This window comes from Ziziphus jujuba, chromosome 3, assembly GCF_031755915.1.
Source record: "Ziziphus jujuba cultivar Dongzao chromosome 3, ASM3175591v1".
Lineage (NCBI taxonomy): Eukaryota > Viridiplantae > Streptophyta > Magnoliopsida > Rosales > Rhamnaceae > Ziziphus > Ziziphus jujuba.
Window position 1 is genome coordinate 15483464 of NC_083381.1, and position 22875 is coordinate 15506338.

The 22875-nt window shown below is 38.5% G+C and overlaps 2 protein-coding genes and 2 pseudogenes across 2 annotated transcripts; 1 reads left to right on the top strand and 3 right to left on the bottom strand.

Annotated features, from left to right (window-relative positions):
• Nucleotides 1–1206: 1206 nt before the first annotated feature.
• On the bottom strand, nucleotides 1207–2290 carry LOC125423196 (elongation factor 1-alpha). Its single transcript, XM_048476836.1, has 2 exons — nucleotides 2090–2290; nucleotides 1207–1572 (listed from the first exon to the last, which is right to left on the bottom strand). Exons 1-2 carry the CDS (start codon nucleotides 2288–2290, stop codon nucleotides 1207–1209), a joined length of 567 nt encoding a protein of 188 aa, XP_048332793.1.
• A 14114-nt stretch (nucleotides 2291–16404) lies between these two features.
• LOC112489684 (sodium/proton antiporter 1-like) lies at nucleotides 16405–17860 on the bottom strand (annotated as a pseudogene).
• A 2154-nt stretch (nucleotides 17861–20014) lies between these two features.
• LOC107404248 (adenosylhomocysteinase-like) lies at nucleotides 20015–22374 on the top strand (annotated as a pseudogene).
• LOC112489683 (elongation factor 1-alpha) lies at nucleotides 21539–21996 on the bottom strand. Its single transcript, XM_025068570.1, has 2 exons — nucleotides 21774–21996; nucleotides 21539–21624 (listed from the first exon to the last, which is right to left on the bottom strand). The coding sequence occupies exons 1-2, from the start codon at nucleotides 21994–21996 to the stop codon at nucleotides 21539–21541; spliced, it is 309 nt and encodes a 102-aa protein (XP_024924338.1).
• Nucleotides 22375–22875: the final 501 nt, after the last annotated feature.

The window sequence follows — 22875 nt, forward strand, 5'->3', positions numbered from 1 at the left end:
TAATTAAATTATAAAAAATGCAATTGCAATTACTTTATTAATATAATTTATATCCATTACGTATCAATAAAATCATTTTTCTTTCCACAAAATATTCTTTTAACTATGAACAAAAAATAACCCAAAAAAAAAAAAAAGAAATCGTTTTTTGTAGAAGCAAAATATAAGCTTTTATTTTTTTATTCTTGTCACAAAATAAGCTTTTATTTGAATTAACTTAGCTAGTACATTTCAAAAGTCAAACGTTGAAATGTGATGATACGAGAGGCAGAAGTGATACCAAAGGAGTGCATAAACAACTAGACTAGTTTTCTTTTGGATGAACAATCGTCTAGATGAATTTATCATCATCCGTATAGTGACAAAAACATTCTAACCATCAATTTTGAAGACCACATGTAAATTACTCTTATTAAGCTTTGATAAAATTAAATAAATAATCGTAATAACTATGAAGAGAGCAATGCTCTATGTATCAATTTGGTTACGGATCGATTTTACCAACTAATATTCAGAAATTATTATTAGGTCCAAAGATTATGACCAAGTTACCCTTTACAATTTTATTTTTTGATTTTGATAATATAATTTATGTGATGCAAAAAGGTCCACGACGGTTTCCAAATAGTACAGGGCTAATTGGAGAAGATAGCATCAGAAGATTAAACTTCAAGTCTTCAACAAAATAACCAGAGGAAAAAAAAAAGGAAGAAAAACAAACAATTATAATGTGATTCCATATTAGATTTTCATAAGACCTATTAAATGTGTAAATTGTAGTCCAAAATTTTAAGAATTAATATAATATTATTAATATATATTTTGATACTGCAAAATTTTTATTTTTTGGGGAAAAAATGTAAAACTACATATTTGATGGTACATATTGTTTTTTTTTTTAAAAAAAAAAGGAAAACACTTACTTAATCGTCGTAAACAATAATAGAACCATTATATTCAATATATACCTCAACCAAAAAAAAAAAACAAAAAAAAAAAAAAAAAACCACAGCCAAAACATGAAAAGCAAATAAACAGTACAACCAACCAAAAAAGGAAAAAATAAAAATAAAAATACAACAACAAGCCATTGTTTCATTACATGATTATTGAAAAAAACCATTCTTTCACACGTACAAAATCCATAAACAAAGGATAACATTTCGAAACATGGTCCTTCTAAAGTGCCTACATTTCATGTTCAAGTCAGTTGGTTACCGCATCCACAATAGCCTGGATGCATCCACTAACACATCCACTAATACAAGAAGGCCCAAATTTCTTACCTCCTCTTAGTATAGCGGCCCAAGACTTTTTACCTCCCTTAACCATAGCGTCCGCAAATTTCTTACCGCCCTTTACCATAGCAGCCTTAAATTTCTTGCTTCCCTTCATGACAGCAAACTTGATGCTCTTACCTCCATCAGGAACTTGAATCTGGTCAAGTGCTCCACCAGTTGGGTAGTCCCCTTCTGAACCTGACAAGGGAACGTCTGTCAGAAATTTCCCAGTTTTTGCCGGCTCCTCCACAATTTCATCAGACCTCTCCTTTAAGTAATCGGCAGCATCCATCTACGAGGAAAAAAGCATTAAATATATATAAACGCCACTTAAACAACCATTTAGCAATTGTCCAAAAAAAAAAAAATAATAATAATAAATAACAGCTATTTAGCAAAAGAAGAAGAAGATATTTTAATCTCAACATTCTTTTTACAAAATAAAATAAACTAAAAGTAGATAGTTTGAGGTCGATATAAACTGCTAGAAATAGCATAAAGATGTAGAGCGGTTACAAATAACTATATAAAATCAAAGAAATTAAGAAACATGTACACAAATATGAGCTCAAGGGATTGGAAATTGAAAACCAACTAGTTCTTAATTGGTTGAAACTCTACCACACTTGGCTTTCTGTCCATAGAAAAAACTAAAAACATCTGAAGCGGGAAACCCCTATGTATAATTTCATAGACAAAATATGTCTACATGTCCCAATACTCTAAAATGGACACTTAACTTTAACAGGTTTAATCGGGAAATAACATTGAGAGAATACAGTAATCACTTAATTGCAGCAACAGATAACATTAGGAGATTTAGTCAATGGAGTCTGTCCATTCCTAAAAATGCCAACTTCAAAACCACCAGTACTGGTGGAATCAACAATGAAAAGGGCACAATCAACCCGCGATGAGCCTGTGATCATGTTCTTAATAAACTCGGGATGCCCATAAGCATCAACGGAAGTCAAATGGTACTTGTCCGGTCTCCAATTCCCACATGCCATTGTGATATATGCTATCAGGTGCATATATCACAAGCTCAGAATTATATACCACAAATATGAGCTGCTACTGATAAAAATGAGGCCCACGGTACCCAAAAAAATAAATAAATAAATAAGTAATCTAACAAAAGTTCTTTAAGAAACTACATGAAAATTTTAAATCTATAACATGAGCGATTATTCATGCAAAAAAAAAGCGACCCGAAAAGTTCTCCTTCATCACCATCGCAAACCGAGAAAAATTTCTCCTAAATCAAACATCCATATAACCAAGATTAGAATCAAACAAATCATGCCTGAATGATAAGAAAAATTAAAAAACCCATAACGTCTGGAACAAGGACAGCCAGAAAAAATAATAATAAATAAAAATAAAAAATAAACAGGAGTCAAGAAAAACAAACATCGTCGTAGAATTGAAAAATTGGCGGGTTAATGAGACTAAACCCATAAAAGCCAGAAACGATAGACCCGCCCGGGCCTCTAATCCACGGCGGTGGACACTGTGATGCTACTCACATCCCCACCGACCGACCTGTTTCCCCATCGTCAAAAGTGATCAAAAAGGTCTCCTCCATCACTATCGCAAGCCTATGTTCAATCGGTTAGCCTGCGGCGCGTGGCTTGTCGTGCTACTCCTGTCGGATATTAAAAATTGGAACAGCACTCGCTGTTCGGATTTAGCCCTCTGGGGCGCGTGACTCGTCAGTGGTCTTGCCCACAGCCAGTAGAAATGGGATTATGCATTTGGTATTTGGGGTCGGATATCTAAAATCCGAACAGGACGCTGTTCTGATTTAGCCTGCAGGCGCGTGACTTGTTAGTGACGGTGCCAGTGGCCGATAGAATTGGGTTTATGAGTGGGATTTGGGTCGGATAGAAATGGGTTTATGCAATGCCGGCAGATGAGAAGCTTGCCTACTAGTATTATTATTATGAGGAGGAGGCCTTTTGCGTTTTTTCTTCTCATAGCTCTTGCTTTGGCCTGTGAATCACGAACTTCTCGCAGATACAACCTCACAGCTCTGGCTGCGAACGGATTCGCCTCCGGTCTCCCTCCGTGCTCTTCGAAAGCGGCACAGAGGAGGCCGATGAGGGCGTCGAGGCTCCCCCAAGCTTGGCGTAGGGGGCAGGGACAGGGTGCAGGTGGGTTTTGGTGGCCGAAGAAGGGACAGAGCTGGGTGTGAGCCTTAGTCTTCCCGAATTGGTCCAAGTACCTGAGGGAATTCCAGCGGGTGTGAACCTTAGACAGCGGCGGAGCTCACGTGCTGGACAGTACCTGCGAAACCACAGGCCACCGCTGTCTCTCTCCTGCTGCAGCGGAGCTCACGTGCTGGAATTCCTCAGGTGCTTGGACCAATTCAGGAAGACTAAGGTTCACACCCGCCGGATTCCCTCAGGTACTTGGACCAATTCGGGAAGACTAAGGTTTACACCAAAAGTGTTCCAGTCACTACGTTTCTGGTTCTCGTACCGGCTCATCGTCGAGGTTTGCACCAAAAGTGTTCCAGTCACTTCGTTTTTGGTTCTCGTACCGGCACCAACGTTGTTCCAATCACTTTGTTTCTGGTTCTCGTACCGGCTCAGCGTCGAGGTTTACGCCAAAAGTGTTCCAGTCACGTCGCTTCTGGTTCTCGTAGCGGCTGGAACACTTCGCTTCTGGTTCTCGTAGCGGCTCAGCGTCGACGTTTACACCAAAAGTGTTCCAGTCAGTTCGCTTCTGGTTCTCGTAGCGGCTCAGCGTCGAGGTTTACACCAAAAGTGTTCCATTCACTTCGCTTCTGGTTCTCGTACCGGCTCGCTTCTGGTTCTCGTAGCGGCTCAGCGTCGAGGTTTACACCAAAAGTGTTCCAGTCATTTCGTTTCTGCCAACGTTGTTCCAGTCACTTCGTTTCTGGTTCTCGTACCGGGTCGGCGTCGAGGTTTACGCCAAAAGTGTTCCAGTCACGTCGCTTCTGGTTCCCGTAGCGGCTCAGCGTCGAGGTTTACACCAAAAGTGTTCCATTCACTTGGCTTCTGGTTCTCGTACCGGCTCGGCGTCGAGGTTTACACCAAAAGTGTTCCAGTCACTTCGCTTCTGGTTCTCGTACCGGCTCGCTTCTGGTTCTTGTACCGGCTCGCTTCTGGTTCTCGTACCTGCTCACCGTCGAGGTTTACACCAAACGTGTTCCAGTCACTTCGTTTCTGGTTCTCGTACCTGTTGTGGTTCTCTGACCACTTTAGAGAAGAAATATGAGAAGAAAAATAAAAGAATTCTATTAATCTCTTAAAAATAGAATACAAAAATAAAAACTTCTCTCATGGAGGATTCTCTCGTGGAACCTCTCTCTGCACTCTCCAATTCTCTCTGGAATTGCTCACTCTTCTCTCAAGTTCTCTCTGGAACTTAAACAACTCTCTCTCTTGGAGTTTTCTCTCAATTCTCCTCACTTGGGAGGATTGAGATTGCTCTCTTGGCTTGGTTTTCATGCAATGGTAAGGAGCCTATTTATAGGCTTACAAGGCCACACTTTTCAACATCTTAGCCCACAATTGTTGATCAACAATGGTGGCTGTCAACAATGGTGGCTGTGGTTGGTGCGGCTGTGGTTGGTGAGGTTGGTGTGGTTGGTGCGGCTGGACTTCACAATTCTCCCCCTCCAGCCGCATTTAAAACTGATGGTCATCTGCCATCTATTCCAGCTATGTCTCTGCATAGCTTCAGCTTCTCTTGAGCAACAACTTTTGTTAGCATATCTGCTGGATTCTCTTTTGTGTGGATCTTCATCAGTTTCAGCAACTGTTGATCTATTACTTCGCGTATCCAATGATAGCGAATGTCAATGTGCTTTGTACGGGAATGATACATTGAGTTTTTGCTCAAATCCATGGCACTTTGGTTATCACAATGTATCTTGTAGTCTTCTTGCTTGATGCCCAATTCTGTGAGAAAACGCTTTAACCACAACATTTCCTTACCCGCTTCCGCTGCGGCAATGTACTCTGCTTCAGTAGTGGATAAAGCAACACACTTCTGCAATCTTGACTGCCATGACACAGCTCCCCCTGCAAAAGTGTAGAGATATCCTGATGTAGATTTTCTATTATCAGGGTCTCCGGCCATATCTGCATCTGTATAGCCTTCTAAGATTGGATCACCTCCCCCGTAGCACAAGCACAGCTTCGATGTACCTTTAAGATACCTGAGAATCCATTTGACTGCTTCCCAGTGTTTCTTTCCAGGATTTGAAAGAAATCTGCTCACAACACCTACTGCATGAGCAATGTCTGGTCTGGTACACACCATTGCATACATCAGACTTCCTACCGCTGAAGAATATGGTACTGAAGCCATCTCCTCTATCTCTTCTTTGGATAAGGGGCACATTCTCTTACTCAACTTAAAATGATTTGCAAGTGGAATGCTGACCGGTTTGGCTTTATCCATGTTGAATCTCTTTATCACCCGTTCAACATACTTCTCTTGAGATAGCCATAACCTTCTATTCTTCCTGTCTCGGATTATTTGCATTCCCAAAATTTGTTGAGCTGGTCCTAAGTCTTTCATATCAAAGGACTTAGACAATTCTTTCTTCAGCTTACTAATCTTCATTGCATCTTGTCCAACGATCAACATGTCGTCCACATATAGCAAAAGTGCAATGAAGTTTCCACCTGAAAATTTTTGAATATAAACACACTGGTCTGCTGCAGTCCTTTTATAGCCTTGACTCACCATAAATGAGTCAAACTTCTTATACCATTGTCTTGGTGCTTGCTTGAGGCCATACAAGCTCTTCTTTAGCTTGCATACGAGGTTTTCTTTCCCTGAAACCTCAAATCCTTCTGGCTGCGCCATGTAGATTTCTTCATGTAAATCACCGTGAAGAAATGCTGTCTTCACATCCATCTGCTCAAGCTCTAGGTTTAGACTTGCTACTAAACCAAAAATGACTCGAATTGAAGTCATTTTTACCACTGGTGAAAAAATCTCATCAAAGTCAATTCCTTTCTTCTGAAGAAATCCTTTGACCACCAATCGAGCTTTGTGTTTCACCACCTTTCCGCTGCCATCTTTCTTGAGCTTGAACACCCATTTATTCTTTAGTGCCTTCTTTCCTGTTGGAAGCTTAACCAACTCATAAGTATGATTTTTCTGCAAGGATTCCATCTCATCTTGCATTGCTTGCAGCCACTTTTCCTTCTCTTGATGAGAAACAGCTTCTTGGAAACTCTCTGGCTCCCCTTCTTCAGTAAGCAGAATATACTCAGATTCTGGAAATCTCTTTGATGGAATTCGGCCTCGCTCAGATCTCTGAACTTGTAAACCACTGGTTTCAGGAGGTGTACCATCATCTGACCGCTGTGATGGCCCTGCAGCTGCTTGAGAGGATTGAGTCTCCCCCTGCTCATTATCCCCTTCTTCCTCCTGGTCTGCTTCTGGTATATCTTCATGCACCTCATTATCCTCTGTGGCTATTTGTGCTGGTGCTGGATTAGGACAAAAATTCTCGGCACTAGAACTACAATTAGGAGACATTCTGGGCTTTTCAATGTCTTCCATTTTCTGGTTTTTTTGGAATACTACATCCCTGCTTCTAATAACCTTCTTTGTTTTCGGGTCCCATAACCTGTATCCGAATTCTTCATCTCCATATCCTATAAAGATGCATGGAGTAGATCTTGCATCGAGCTTCTGTCTGAGCTCCTTGGATACATGTACATAAGCTAAACAACCAAAAACTCTTAAATGAGAGTAGGAGGGAATCTTACCCGACCACACTTTCTCCAGAATTTCAAAATTCAACGGTACTGACGGTGATCTGTTGATTAAATAGCAGGCGGCACGAACAGCTTCTCCCCAGAATGGCTTTGGCAGCTTAGCCATACTGAGCATACTTCTGACCTTTTCCATAATGGTTCGGTTCATTCTTTCGGCTATTCCATTATGTTGTGGGGTGCGAGGGACCGTCTTCTCATGTCGAATGCCGTGTCTTCTGCAGTAGGCATCGAACTCCTTGGAAGTATACTCGCCTCCATTATCTGAACGGAGACATTTCAACTTCTTTCCTGTTTCACGCTCTACCATGGTATGAAACAGTTTGAAGTAATCCAATACCTGGTCCTTTGTCTTCAAGAAATATACCCACACCTTCCGAGAAGCATCATCAATGAAGGTCAGGAAATACTTGTTGCCACCTAATGATTCCACCTCCATGGGACCATAAACATCAGAGTGCACCAGACTAAGCAACTCTGATCTTCTCAATGCAGAGGAACTGAAGGAGACTCTATGTTGCTTACCAAACAAGCAGTGATTACAAGGATCTAGCGCAGCATCCTTGCAAACAGTGATAAGCTTCTTCCTTGTCAAAGTGGACAATCCTTTTTCACTCATGTGACCGAGTCTCTGGTGCCACAGATTTTGAGACGCCTCTCCTTCTGCAATATTGAGGCTGTCTGCACATATTTTCACATGAGTCTTGTACAACGTTCCACAAATATGTCCTCGGGCGACAACTATGGCACCTTTCGTCATTTTCCATGTGCCTTTGCTGAAGTAGTTGTCATAGCCTTGCTTGTCTAAGGCTGCTCCCGAAAGTAGATTAAGCCGAAGATCTGGAACATGACGGACATCCTTCAAAGTGATTGTACAACCAATATTCGTTTTTATCTGAATATCACCAGTTCCCATAATCTTTGCGAAACTGGAATTTCCCATCTTTACCGTACCAAAGTCTCCTGCTTTGTACGTTTTGAAGAAATCTCTATGTGGAGTGACATGGTAGGATGCTGCAGTATCGACTACCCACTCAACATCTTGGGTTGATATATGAAGGCATGTCGCTTCTTCGGTGGAGCAGAGCGCCACTTCTCCTGTACAAGTGACTAGTGTCTCTCCATCCTTCTTCGGCTGATTACCTTGGAGTCTCTGCTCTCTCAATAACTTTCTGCAGTTCTTCTTCATGTGACCCTCCAGGCCACAATGATAGCACTTATACGATGATTTTCTGCCGTTTGTAGATCTGCCTCTGCTCTTGCTCCTGCCTCTCCCCCTATCTCGACCACCTCTTTGCTATCTTCCTCTCTCTGTGACGAGGGCATGTGACTGATCCATGCCAATGTCCTTTCTCCTGGCCTCTTCATTAAATAGGGCATCCTTAACCATAGCCATAGTAAGTTTGCCATTCGGGGCCGAATTGCTGAGAAAGACTACCAATGTCTCCCAACTGTCTGGAAGAGAGCTTAGAAGTAGGAGGGCCTGATCCTCATCCCCTAGTTGGTAATCCACAGCAGATAGTTGATTTACCAAGCTCTGGAACTCACTGGTATGCTCGGCTACAGAAGTTCCACTCTGTAATGTGAGATGTACCAATCGCTTAAGCAACAGGGCTTTGTTCCGAGCAGTCTTGGCCTGGTACATGTCCTCCAATTTTGTCCAGAGGGCATATGCATCCGTTTCCTTTGCTACATGATGGAAGACACTGTGGTCGATCCATTGCCTGATCTGACCGATCGTTTTCTTGTTTAATTTCTTCCATTCTGCTACTTTGCTGGGATCGGGGTTTTCGCCTTTAGCTTCTATAGGATCAAACAGATCCTTACAATTGAGGAGATCTTCCATCCGAGGTCTCCAAAGTGTATAATTTGTGGCAGTGAGCTTAACCATAGCTCCCGAAGATGATTCTTCCATTGACATTATGGCTTGACCAAAAATGGAGCTGAATTTGGCAAAACGGAGTTAACCGTTGCGTCCGGAACGGCCGAAAAAGGTGGACTTGACTCTTCCGGGGTCAAAATATAATTACCAGAAATTTTGGGGCAAAAATGTAATTTCACAAAATTTCTGGGTCAACCTGCAAATACAGAAACTACAGGGGTCAATCTATAATTTCCAATAGTTCAGGGGCTGCACCGTAATTTCAGAAAACTACAGGGGTCAATCTGTAATTTTCAATAATTCAGGGGCTATTCCGTAATTTCCGAAACTTCAGGGGCCGTTCCGTAATTTCAAAAAATATTGCTGACGTGGCAGATGGTGCTGACGTGGCACCACGTGGCAGATGACGTGGCTGACGACGTGTCGCTGGTGTGGCAGATGACGTGGCAGGGGTTCGCTGCTGACATGTCTGCTGACGTGGTCGTCTTCAACCTCCAGACGGCGCGTGCGGCGCGTGAACAGTTGCAGAAAAATTTCATTCGGCGCGTGCGGGCGCGTGGGACGTCCGTTTTCTCTCCGGCGAACTTCGTTGTTCTCCTCTCGTCGGGTACTTTCACCTGGGATTGTCAAATTAATTATTTGAGCAACTTTCCAAAACACCAACTTGAAGAACAGTAGCTTTGTTTCTTCAAATTTTGGACCCAAGCTCTCAACCTGGAGCTCTGATACCACTTGTTGTGGTTCTCTGACCACTTTAGAGAAGAAATATGAGAAGAAAAATAAAAGAATTCTATTAATCTCTTAAAAATAGAATACAAAAATAAAAACTTCTCTCATGGAGGATTCTCTCGTGGAACCTCTCTCTGCACTCTCCAATTCTCTCTGGAATTGCTCACTCTTCTCTCAAGTTCTCTCTGGAACTTAAACAACTCTCTCTCTTGGAGTTTTCTCTCAATTCTCCTCACTTGGGAGGATTGAGATTGCTCTCTTGGCTTGGTTTTCATGCAATGGTAAGGAGCCTATTTATAGGCTTACAAGGCCACACTTTTCAACATCTTAGCCCACAATTGTTGATCAACAATGGTGGCTGTCAACAATGGTGGCTGTGGTTGGTGCGGCTGTGGTTGGTGAGGTTGGTGTGGTTGGTGCGGCTGGACTTCACAGTACCGGCTCAGTGTCGAGCTCGTCAACGACCACGACGATGGTTCTCGTACCGGCTCAGCGTCGAGGTTTACACCAAAAGTGTTCCAGTCACTTCGCTTTTGGTTCTCGTACCGGCTCAGCGTCGAGCTCGGCAACGACCACGACGATGGTTCTCGTACCGGCTCAGCGTCGAGGTTTACACCAAAAGTGTTCCAGTCACTTCGCTTCTGGTTCTCGTACCGGCTCGCTTCTGGTTCTCGTACCGGCTCGCTTCTGGTTCTCTTACCGGCTCGCTTTTGGTTCTCTTACCGGCTCGCTTCTGGTTCTCTTACCGGCTCGCTTCTGGTTCTCGTACCGGCTCACCATCGAGGTTTACACCAAACGTGTTCCAGTCACTTCGTTTCTGGTTCTCGTACCGGCTCAGCGTCGAGCTCGGCAACGACCACGACGAGGATGACGGTGACAACGCTGATGCTGCCGCAGCTAGTGAGGTGCTGCTGCTGCTGATGGGGTGTTGATGTTGATGATGGTTGAATTTGTTTCTGGATTTGAATCGGTTTCGAATTCGTGAAGTGAATCCATGGGATATATAATTAAAATCCGAATAGCACATGCCGTTCCGCGGGTTAGTGGCTTGTTAATGGTGGTAATTGATAGAACCACCCCTGCGAACAAGTCCAGTTCGCCGTAGGAACTCTTGCTCTTAAGCACAAACAAAAGGGAAGTTTCGTTTTTCTTAAAGATTCCTCCATTATCTACATGCATATAGATAAAAAGAAATCTTTTCGAACAAACAAAACTAAGAAAGCAATATATAAGCCACAAAAAGACGTAAAAACAAAAATACTAATCCAAAGCAAAAACATATAAGTGGGCTAAAAACGTCACCATGTAAATCAAAGATCAACATATATATAAACCGAATTTTTATAATCAAAACCATGCCTCTGAACAATAAGAAAACGAAAAATTCGAACTAACATACAAAACAACAGCAACAACAAAAAATCTCTCTTAAAGACGCAGAAAGCAAAATAAGTCATATTAGATTAAAAATGTCTGGCGGCTGCTTACTTGGGAATGGTGGTTTCTTGGTTGCTGTTTTTGAGAAGAAAGATTTGAAGAATAATGTGAGAGAGATTGCCACTGCCTTTTATAGCCGAGAGTGGAGACTATTCGTGCCAGTCAGTAACACATCGCCATGGGCCGGACCCTGATTGTATATGTGTTTTGTGTATGGTTAGGTACATTTTTGTTGACGATATTGTCCTTGATTGAAATTCTCCGCCGATCGCATGTGAAGACATGTTACTCATTTCCTTTATATACATAAACCACGTCAAATAGATCCAAATGAAGAAATGTAACTTTTGACCGTATGAGAAGGTCTGATATTCTTACACTAATGCCCCCAGACGCATTCACCTACCAACTCATGTCATATAACTAATACCCCCAAAAGCCTTCCACTTCCCACTTATTTCATATGACTGATACACGGCAACGCCTTCCCCTTCCAACTTGAGCTACCCCACCTTGACGATTGTATGAGAAGGGTGACTTTGAAAAAGCAATACTTTCTATTTATTTGTTTTTAATTTCATTTTTCATTCTTGGTTTCATTTTTTATGCTATTTTTCTTGTCTTTTATTTCATTTTTTAATTTCATTATTTTTTTTTCTATTTTTGTTATTTCATTATATATTTTTTTATTTCCTTTTTATTTCTTTTTCTTTATTTATGTGATCCTACTTTTCTATCTTGTAAGCAAACACTTTATGTCAAAAATTGTAAATATATATATATATATATAGATATTAAAATATAAAATCGTTCTTTAATGAAAAAAATAAATAATTTATAATATAAATTAATTAAAGACTAAATAATTTGGAAAATAAATTAACTAAACTAAATAAAGAAATATTGAATTGATTTGATTTTGGTATTGTAGACATATATTCAATAAATTAAGTATATTTTCATAATAATAAAATATTAAGCATGGCAACACGCTCAATATTTCCTTTTTCAAGTTATATTATTATTATTATTGTTATAAAAAAAATTATTTCTCTGTCATTCTTTATCGTTTAATTCCAAAGCTCATACTCTATTCTATATAGCATGTGCCATGTATATCTTTCCACGCAAAAAATAAAGAATGTGACAAACTAGTTGGTTTGTGGTTATACCGTGGTGAAATGAGTGAACCTAGAAATTTTTTTCCAAAGGTGTACATCTAGTGTTAAAATCACTACTTTTTTACATGAAAATCTGAGTTCAAACTATTTTCGTAATGTCAAATATATATATATATATATATATGGTAAATACAAAATAAATTCTTCAAAAAATATACTAAAAGATCAATATTTTTCAGTAAAAATCTCAGAAGTTATTTTTTTATTTTTTTATTTTTTGATGTTGATTTTCTTTTTATCCAATATTTTTAATGAAAATTCACAACAAATATGTACAAAAACAATAAAGAGACTAGTTTATTTTCAAAAGCAATAAAAATAAAAATAAGGAGGCTAATATTGTTAGAATGTATCACTTAAATAATGAATGAATTATTAAATACGTTTGGTATAATTTGAATATCCTTTCAAGTAAAAAATTATCTAGACAAATTAAATTAAGCATAGACGTTTAAATTTTAAAACTTTTATATAATAATATTCGTAATTTATAGTTTTGAAACAAAGCTAAAATAGGAAGAATTAGTTAAGGGAATTAAATCTTAATAAGATAATTCTACAGGAAATGATTTATTGATTTAAAGACCAAATTAGACTAAATTGGGCTCTTTAGTATTTAAGGGGTAAAAAAAGTAAATAAGTAAAAAGATATTTAAAAATATTGGAGAAAAAAATAAAGCAGATCGCGTGTCCCTGTTCTTACCCATCATGGTGACATGGCATGTATTGCATCTGGTGATAAAAAAAACAAATAAAATATTGCATGACAAGATTCCATGCCTATCCTATGTACATCAAATTATAATTTATACAAGAACAAAATAAAATAAATATATACAGTCAAAACCAAGTAAAGTCCATTTTACTTTAATAAAATAAGATGTATTTTTTATAATTATTGAATTATATTAAAGATTGAAATTTAAAATTTAAAAAGTGATCAAATATGAATTTAGTGACATTTAAAATCGTATTTAGAAAAAATAAATATTTTTAATGTCTAATAATTAATCAATATAATTTTAAATTTTAATTCTTAATATAATTTAAATACTATTAAAAAAAAGACCATAATAGTCTTTATATTATATTAAGGATCTTATTTGATTTTGGATATATATATATATATATATATATATGTGGGTGTGCGTGTATCACAAATAAAAATTCAACTATCTTTCAATATCTTGGCGTGAAAAAAAAAAATCATAATTATTTGAAACTTTTTTACGTTGAAATATCTAGTTTGCATAATTTTTATTTCGGTATGAAGGTTTAATTATTTGTAATAAATTTATTAATTAATCTTTTATTCAAGTTTGTTTTTTATATTCTTTATTGATATATATTTTTTTTATTTTTCAATTAACTTTGAGTTCATTAATTGTTCACAAGGTAGGAAATGTTACTTTATTTTTTGCCTTGAAGAACATATTTATTTTATTTTATTTTTTTGCACAATTTCTATTAAGTTCATAGAATATAAAATATCTTTTGTTTTAATACATATTAAGTGGAGTGATATTGAAATAGAAAACTAATTTAAAAGATGATCGATTAAAACATGTTTAGTTACACTTATCCCTTTGGTATCTTTAGCATTTTTCATAGCAAATATTTAAAAAAAAAAAAAAAGTAATGCTAGAGCTATTTAGGGGTGGCAATTTGCCCCACATTCTCCGATCTCTACCACAACGAGGCGAGGAATCTCCGATTAAATGGGGAATCGTGGTGGGGATAAAGTAAAAACTCCATACCCAGGATCGGGGTTGTGGAAGGGATGGAGATTATATTTGTAAGATCCCACATCGGTTGGAAAGGGGAACGAAGCATGCCTTATAAGAGGGTGTGGATAACTTTCCCTTGAGATGCCTTTTAAAACCGTGCGGGGTGGGTCCAAAGCGGACAATATCTCATGCGCGTAGACTGGGTTGTTACAGATAATATCAGAGCCGAATCCGGATCGGTGTGCCAGTGAGGACGCTAGGCTCCAAGAGATAATATCAGAGCCGAATCCGGATCGGTGTGCCAGTGAGGACGCTAGGCTCCAAGAGGGGTGGATTGTGAGATCCCACATCAGTTGAAAAGAGGAACGAAGCATGCCTTATAAGAGGGTATGGATACCTTTCTCTTGAAAGACCTTTTAAAACTGTGCGGGTTGGGTCCAAAGTGGATAATATCTCATGCGGGTAGACTGGGCTGTTACAATATTTCTCACCAGTTTATATATATATATATAATTAATAAAACATATTTCATATTTATATTTTATATATTTTTAATACTTAAATATAATTATATTAACAATTGTGAATAAATTTTATGTGTCAGGATCTGTCCAAGATTTCTCACCGAAATGCTAAATAAGCCCTGATCCTAGAGAAACACTACCGAACTTTCCAATAAAAAATACGACAGCATCTCCTTTAAATATAGGACTTACCACAAAACTTCCTGCACAAAAACACACTTCTAACAATATTTCCTTATTCCTCCCATTTTACTACAATAACTTTCACAATTTACAGCACTTCGATATCAAGCTATATATTGGTACGTGTATTAGAAATAATTTTAAAAACACGAAATACTTTTAATTATTTATGTCCGTCCATACCATCCACTTAGTGCCGTACATTTCAATTCTTGTTTTACAGACATACAATTGTGTAATACAGAAAGAAATGTAACACAACCATCACACCAACAATAATAATAATAGCAGTCATTTTAATGATAAAAATAGTATTAATATCACCGATCATATTTATCTGAAGGTAATCACCTGTCCAAGGGCTATTACATAATCACAACTGCCCCAAAGACTATCTCATCTGCCTAAAGGCTACCACTTGTCTAAGAACTATTATACTTGCCCAATGGCTATCTTCCTTGCTCGTAGACTGTGATACTTGTCCGAAGATACCATATGATAATAATAATAATAGAAATAATAATAATAATAAAAGTAAAAATAAAATAAATGATGGTAACAATAAAAATAATTATAATCATAATAATCATAATGATGATGATAATAATAATAATGGAAATAATTGTAAATGTAAATCTGATAAATAATAATAGCAATATTAATAACAAGAATAATATTAATAATAGTAATGACAATAAAAGTAATTAAGTATAATATTAGAAAATCAGATTATGAATAGATAAAATAGTATGAGGTCAAATAATATTTTAAAATTCAAAATATATTATGAAATATACACTCGTATCCGGGGTACAAACGATACCCTCCAACATGCTGTGCAATCTATGATTCTAGCTGTCACATGCACCCTGCTACCAATACTATCCGGGATGGTTACCTATATTGATCGTCCAATCCTTTGGACTCGTAGGCAATATAGTTATGAGGGTAGCTCTTCATGGATCACATCATATCGTTGTCCCCGTATAGTGTGATACATACAAATATAAAATATAAAATATATATATAAAAGATACTTGGTGCATATACTATATACTAGTGATGTTCGATGGTGCCTAGCGTCCCAAAGCATATCCTAACGAGAGGTTAAAGAGAGAAATTGGCATACGGTCGCATGGTGTCCCACAGCGTCGCTGCTAATAGGCGTCCTGGCCATGGAGGGGAGCGGCTATGGCCAATATCAAACTTGTCTACCCTCTGTCCAATGGCAACCACAAGACAACCTTATAAATAAACATGCGAACTAATCATATCCACCTATGCACTAATCATATCTACATGCGCTCTAATCATATCCACAACTACAGAACATTGGTATGTGTATGGTACATCTAAAAACTATAAATTTTTATAGTATTATAAAAAATGAGTTTTGATAAAATAAGATAAAATCAAGTTTATGAATAAACAAATTAATTAATTAATGCATAAATATATTTTTGGAAATACTTAAATTTAAATAAATATTTTTCTTCAATCCATGAAATCGATTTACACCAAAACAATAATAAAAAGATACATAAAAATTCATACATAATTAAAATCACATAAATGCATTATTTATGCATCAAAATTTCAACATTTAAATCAACAATGAATTTAATAACAATTAAATCATAATTTCATAAAATTAATCTTTTCCACAATAATTCAATTCAACACAATTCGGCATCTTCTATATAAATAATAATTATTTAAATATTAAACATAATTCAATTCAACACAATCTTTGCTAAAAGAAAAGAAGACAAAATTCGACATGAAATATTTCTTTCAAAATCTCTCATTCTATAGATACACGTCCCTCAGTACCCAAAGTTGTTCCTGAGCTACAGTTGTTGGTAGGGAAAGCTGGAGGCTATGAATTGCCGAATAGGTAGCAATACCAGCAGCATAACCTGCAAAAGCAAAACAGCTCACTTGCGAAAAAGAAAGCAAATTAATTTATTAAAATGAACAATGAAACTTCAATTTATTAATACTGCATCAGTGCTAGCTGATACCTTCCACAAGTACCAAAAGAAATCCACCTTTTCCATCCCCATATAAGCAACCCCAGCTGCAGAGCCATTAACAAGCATAGATCCACCAATACCAGCATAAAATGCAATCAGCTGCCAAAATTCATAATCTATGGGTAAGGAGGTTAAATCATACATTCCCATAGTTACAGCAACTAGTGGAACATTGTCTATGACTACTAATACAACCCCTATAGCACTGGCAATTAGTTGGACATTTGGAATATGAGCATTCAGGTAATTTGCCAATTCCTGAAGAATCCCCGCAAACTCCAAGCTAGAAAAGAAAATGCCTAATATGTCAATATGTAGGTAATAATATTAATGCATGTGCAACTGTGTGTAAAACCAATTACTAAGCAGAAGCAGTGGGGATGTCATGCATAAAAGAGTTCAGTAAAGTAAAAAATTAAAAAGAAAAAAAAGAATCTCAGAGAATGATCAAGAAGGGCATAAGAATGATTAAAAAGAAAAAAGAAGAAAAAAAAAAAAGAGGGTAAAATACTAATTTCCAGCAAAATGATGGACAAAGAAACAGAAAGAAAAAAAGCAGGCAGGGAAATACTAATTTCCAGCAGCAGCATTCTTTCTTTTTCTGCATGACAAAAATAACAAAACTTGTAAACCCTTAAAAGTAACATAAAAGAGACAACAGACCTCCTTCATGATCAACTGATCATGGTCTTTCTATTAAACTTTGAAAGGAGGATTCACTGGACCTACTTAAATTTGATACTGTAATATAGTTCTTACTACAAAAATATCACACAAAAATCTGAAATAGCATTTGCATAGTCACCTACTAACTAATAAAAGGATTACAAGGAAGAAAAGTGCTCCTTGAGTGTCAATCCCGGACAAGGCTTGTGGTACTTTTAACTTTTGCCTTTCAGATTCACCATAATGGATAGCATTAGCAAAAATCAAAAGAACTCCAAGTCCAAGCAGGATACCCATAAAGGAGGCAAATCAGTACGGGTCTTGAACACCAGAACAAAAATTAAAGCTCCAATGCCTATAGAACCAAGCTGTCTGCGAGGAGCCATCTGACAAGTTTTATTGTTTTCTGACAAATTTTATTTGTCCATGAGGAACCAATGAATTGAACAGATCTGACAAATTTTATAGTTTTCTTTATTTAAACGATAAAAACGGTTTGCTTTTAATACTTTTCAAAGCACTTTTTGATGCTTCTTAAAATCCCAAAAAAAAGTCAAAAAATAAGAAAATTGCCAAATTGAAAAATCAATTGCTATCTTTGAAATACCCAAGACAAATCGAAACCCAATAAATAAATAATAAACAAAGCCCACTTACCAGCTTTCACAGACGCGTCAGCTTGAGCAACGTTCCTAACCATGGCAGCCAAGAGAGCAATCCCGTGCTCAGCGGCGGCAACTGTGTTGGCGGTCGGAGTGTTCACCATCAAGCATCATGCTTGGTCATCGCAGCCAGATCCACATTATCAATCCCCACACCGGCCCTCCTGCCCACCTTCAATCTCTGACCGGACGACTCAAACACATCTCTGGTCACCTTCCTCCCGTTCCGAACGACAAGTGCATCGCCGAGCGAGATCTTGGTGCAGAGCTCATCGGGGTTCAAATTATATGAGCAATCAACATTCGCATGAAGAGGAAGTTACGAAGGACAAATGCAGAGGCAAATATAAGAGAAAACTACGAAAGGGAAGGGGAAATTTAGCCAACGATCTCACGTGAGAGTTGCAATTGAAGTTGGACCATTGATGGCAGGTGTTACAATCGAAAGGCTCCAATTTTGATCATCTTTTTAGACCGCACATGAGCCATGCGGACGGTGATTATACTAGACTTCCTATATATATATATATATATATATATATGGACACAAACGATAGGGAGAAAAAAAGTAAAATAAAATAAATAAACAAATAAAAGATTGGTTCCTTCTCATGATCAGCAAATTGGTTTCTTCTCGGTTCACCGAAATTTACGAGCTGAAAAATATTAAATAAAATCAGGTCAGAAAAATAAGAGGCCCACCACAGACCAATCGACTACTGCCATGCGTTATTCGCTGCAAAATCCTGTGCCCATCTCTTACCAACGAACTAGACGGACCGGGTTACACATGAAGAAAAAATAAATAGGCGGTTATCGGCATCTTTAGGTGTGAGAAAATTTTCAACCGTGTGGGAAGATTTTCGTCCAGATTCATTAATATAGTTCCTTAAAAGAGCCTCTAGCTCTGTTTTCAGATAATTAAAAAAAAAAATAATAATAATAATAATAAAAAGAGAAAAGAAAATGGATGGGTTTATTTATTTATCTATTTTTTCAAGGTAATAAAGTGGGTAGTTTATTTAATCCCACTTCTGTCTGAAAAAGCTAACATCAACTGGATTTGACTTTAGAAGAACGTTACTTTTTTGTTTATTTATTTATTTTTAATTCCATTTTTGGCTTCCTTTTCTTTTATTTGGGGAAGATAATCTGAGAGAAAATTAGATTTCAAGTATTCAACAAAATAACTAGAGAAAGAAAATCAAATAATGAAAATGCGATTCCATATTTAAATTTCATGATGCATATTAAATGTGTAAATTGTAGTCCAAAATTTTAAAAATTAATATAATATCATTAATATATATTTCGATAATGTAACACTACATTACACTTACTTTTGACTTAAACACAAATCACAGCCGTCCAATATTCTCCATTCCAACCTATATACATCCTCTTCTCCAACTCTCACCTTCGTTCACCACCTTCTCACTCTCTGTACCTTCTCCTCGGGAAAAAAAAAAAAAAAAAACCGAGAGAGAGAGAGAGAGAAGGAGTTTCTTCTATCTCAAGCCTCCCAGTTCTCTTATATGGCCATGGCTTTGCTCGTCGAGAGGACAACCTCCGGCCGAGAATACAAGGTCAACGACTCTCTCAGGCCGATGTCGGCCGTCTCGAAATCGAGCTCGCCGAGATCGAAATGCCTGGTCTCATGGCTTGCCAGAGAGTTTCTTCTATCTCAAAACGACCCCCCCCCTTCTCCCAAAACACCCAAAAAAACCCCCCAAAATTCTCTTATATAGCCATGGGTTTGCTCGTCGAGAGGACAACCTCCGGCCGAGAATACAAGGTCAACAACCTGTCTCAGGCCGATGTCGGGCGTCTCGAAATCGAGCTCCCCGAGGTCGAAGTGCCCGGTCTCATGGCTTGCCAGAGAGTTTCTTCTTCCCACCCCCACCCGCCCCCCCAACAAAAAAAAATCTCTTATGTAGCCATGGCTTTTCTCGTCGAGAGGACAACCTCCGGCCGAGAATACAAGGTCAACGGCCTCTCTCAGGCTGATGTCAGCCGTCTCGGAATCGAGCTCGCCGAGGTCAAAATGCCCGTTTCTTCTATCTCAAACAACCCCCCCCCAACCCCACACGACCCCCGCCGCCACCCCCCCCAACAAAAAAAAAAACCAATTCTCTTATATAGCCATGGCTTAGCTCGTCGAAAGGACAACCTTCGGCCGAGAGCACAAGGTCAACGTTCTCTCTCAGGCCGATGTCGGCCGTCTCGAAATCGAGCTCGCCGAGGTCGAAATGCCCGGTCTCATGGCTTGCCGCACCGAATTCGGATCCTCACAGCCCTTCAAAGGAACCAAAATCACCGGCTCTCTCCACATGACCATCCAAACCGCCGTACTCATCGAGACCCTCACGGCTGTCGGCGCCGAAGTCCTCTAGTGCTCCTGCAACATCTTCTCCACCCGAGACCACGCCGCTGCTGCCATAGCCCGTGACAGCGCCGCCGTCTTCTCCTGGAAGGGTGAGACCCTCCAGGAGTACTGGTGGTGTACCAAGAGAGCTCTCGATTGGAGCCCAGGTGGTGGTCCAGATCTGATAGTCGATGATGGTGGTGACGCCACTCTTTTTTGATCCATGAAGGTGTTAAGGCAGAGGAGATTTATGAGAAGAATGGTGTACTTTGCCTGACCCTGCTTCTACTGATAATGCTGAGTTCCAGATCGTTCTCGCCATTATAAGAGATGGGTTGAAGACCGATCCCAAAAGGTACCACAAGATGAAGGAGAGATTGATTGATGTTTCTGAGGAGACCACTACTGATGTTACGAGGCTTTATCAGATGCAGGCCAATGGGACTTTGTTGTTCCCCGCCATTAATGTTAATGACTCTGTTACCAAGAGCAAGGTGAGCTTTTCTGTTTTTTTGGATCTCTCTTTGTTTTGTTTTGATTTAGATCTAGATGGGTTTTTTGGTTTTTGGGCATTGATTTTGATTTGGTTTACTGTTTTGAGTTATAGATCTAGTAGATCTTCTGGGTTTGCACTGTTCACAGTTTTTCGCAAACAACTGTTTATCAATTGTCCAAAAATTAAAAAAAAAAAAAAAAAAAACAGCTAGCTGCTTAACAAAAGAAAGAGGAAGAAGAAGATATTTTAATCTCAAATTTCAATTTTTAAAAAATAAAATAAAAGATAGTTTAACTTTAATATAAACTAAAAGAATTAGCACAAAGATGTATAGCGGTTGCAACTTACAAATAATTATATAAAATATATACACAAATATGACGCCGGGGGATTGGAAATTGAAACCAACTAGTTCTTCATTGCTTTAAGCGTATACTTGGCTAAGCTTCTGTCCACAGTACCAGTTACATCTTCCCCCCTCCTGCTCTCTAACTCCTAACTCCTAGCTCCTAGCCACTAGCTAGCTGCTTCTAAGCTCCTAACTACTAACAGAAAAGGTAGTCTACATAGACTCTGATAAGATGAAGGCTTGGCTTACCATTTCAACCAACGGCTAAGGCTGATAGAAGGCCTTGAACCCAAATTCTTAACACTAGAGCTGTTAAGACACCTTCCAAAGTGGAAACCCCTATAATCTCAGAGACAAAATATGTATAAAAATTCCAATAGTTACAGGAGTCAACACCACCATCCGCTCTGAAATGGACACTTAATTTTATGAGGTTTAATCAAGAAATAACTTTTAAGAGGGTGCGATGATCACCTTGTTGAAGCAACAGATCATCTGCTTGACACCAAGGGTGTAAACGAAAAAGAGAAGGGCACAGTCAGCCCAGGATCCCGTCCTCCATAAAGTTTCGATGCGCATAAGCATTAATGAAAGTGAATGGTACTTGTCCGTCTCCAACTCGCGCGTGGCATTGTCAATGGTGATACCTCGCTCCCGTACAGCCTTGAGATTGTCAAGAACCCGAGTATAATCGAACTTAATCTCGTTCATATCGGCAGCTTCTTTCTCAAGCGAAAAAGTCAACCTGACCGAAGACTAGAATTTGAATTTTGACCTTCTCATTACCCATTGTTAACGTGAAATTGAACTACAATAGAGTACGAGGAAATTGCCTGTCAGATGCATGAAATTGCAAGCTTAGAATTATATAAAACAAGCATGAACCGATAGTATATATTGAGGCCAAGTGTACCCCAAAAAATAAAAAAAAAGTTGCAATACGAACATATATGAGCCCAGAATTGCAAGATACATTATTTCGATTGAAAAAATCAAAATTATAATCTAAAAAAAAAAATCTTTAGGAATTTACTCGAAAATTTTAAATGACCCATTATTCATTTAAAAAAAAAAAATTACAAAAATAAAAGCTCACAGGCTCACGAGCAGGCATAAGTCAAAAAGACAAACATCCTGATAGAATTAAAAAACTGGCGGGAAACGAGAGACCCACCCCAGCCTCTAATTTACGGCAGTGGCCACTGTGATGCCGCTCACATCCCCACTGGCCGACCTGTTTCCCCTTCGTGAAAAGTCGAAATGGTCTTCTCCATCATTATCGCAAACCTATGTTCAATTGGTTAGCCAGCGGCCGGCAAAAATCGTGGGTTTTTAAGTGGTATTCATGTCTGATATCAAAAATTCGAACAGCCTGCGCTGTTCGTATTTAGACTGTGGGGCGCAAGGCTCGTCAATGGTGGTGCCCGCGGCCGATAGGATGGATTTTTGCATGGTATTTGGGTCGGATTCTAAAATCCGAACAGCACGCTCTGTTCTGATTTAGCCCACCAGCCAGCCCACCAGCGCGTGGCTTGTAATTGGTGATGCCGGCGGCCAATAGAAATGGGTTTATGCATGGTATTTGAGTCC

Excerpts from the sequence above, each read along its gene's own strand:
- LOC112489683 (XM_025068570.1), bottom strand. The coding sequence starts at position 21,996 with ATGAACGAGATTAAGTTCGATTATACTCGGGTTCTTGACAATCTCAAG. Across the intron at positions 21,625-21,773 it reads TGGTGTCAAGCAGATGATCT|GGGTTTCCACTTTGGAAGGT; the intron begins GTTGCTTCAACA and ends CTGAGATTATAG.
- LOC125423196 (XM_048476836.1), bottom strand. The coding sequence starts at position 2,290 with ATGGCATGTGGGAATTGGAGACCGGACAAGTACCATTTGACTTCCGTT. Across the intron at positions 1,573-2,089 it reads CATTGACTAAATCTCCTAAT|ATGGATGCTGCCGATTACTT; the intron begins GTTATCTGTTGC and ends TTTTCCTCGTAG.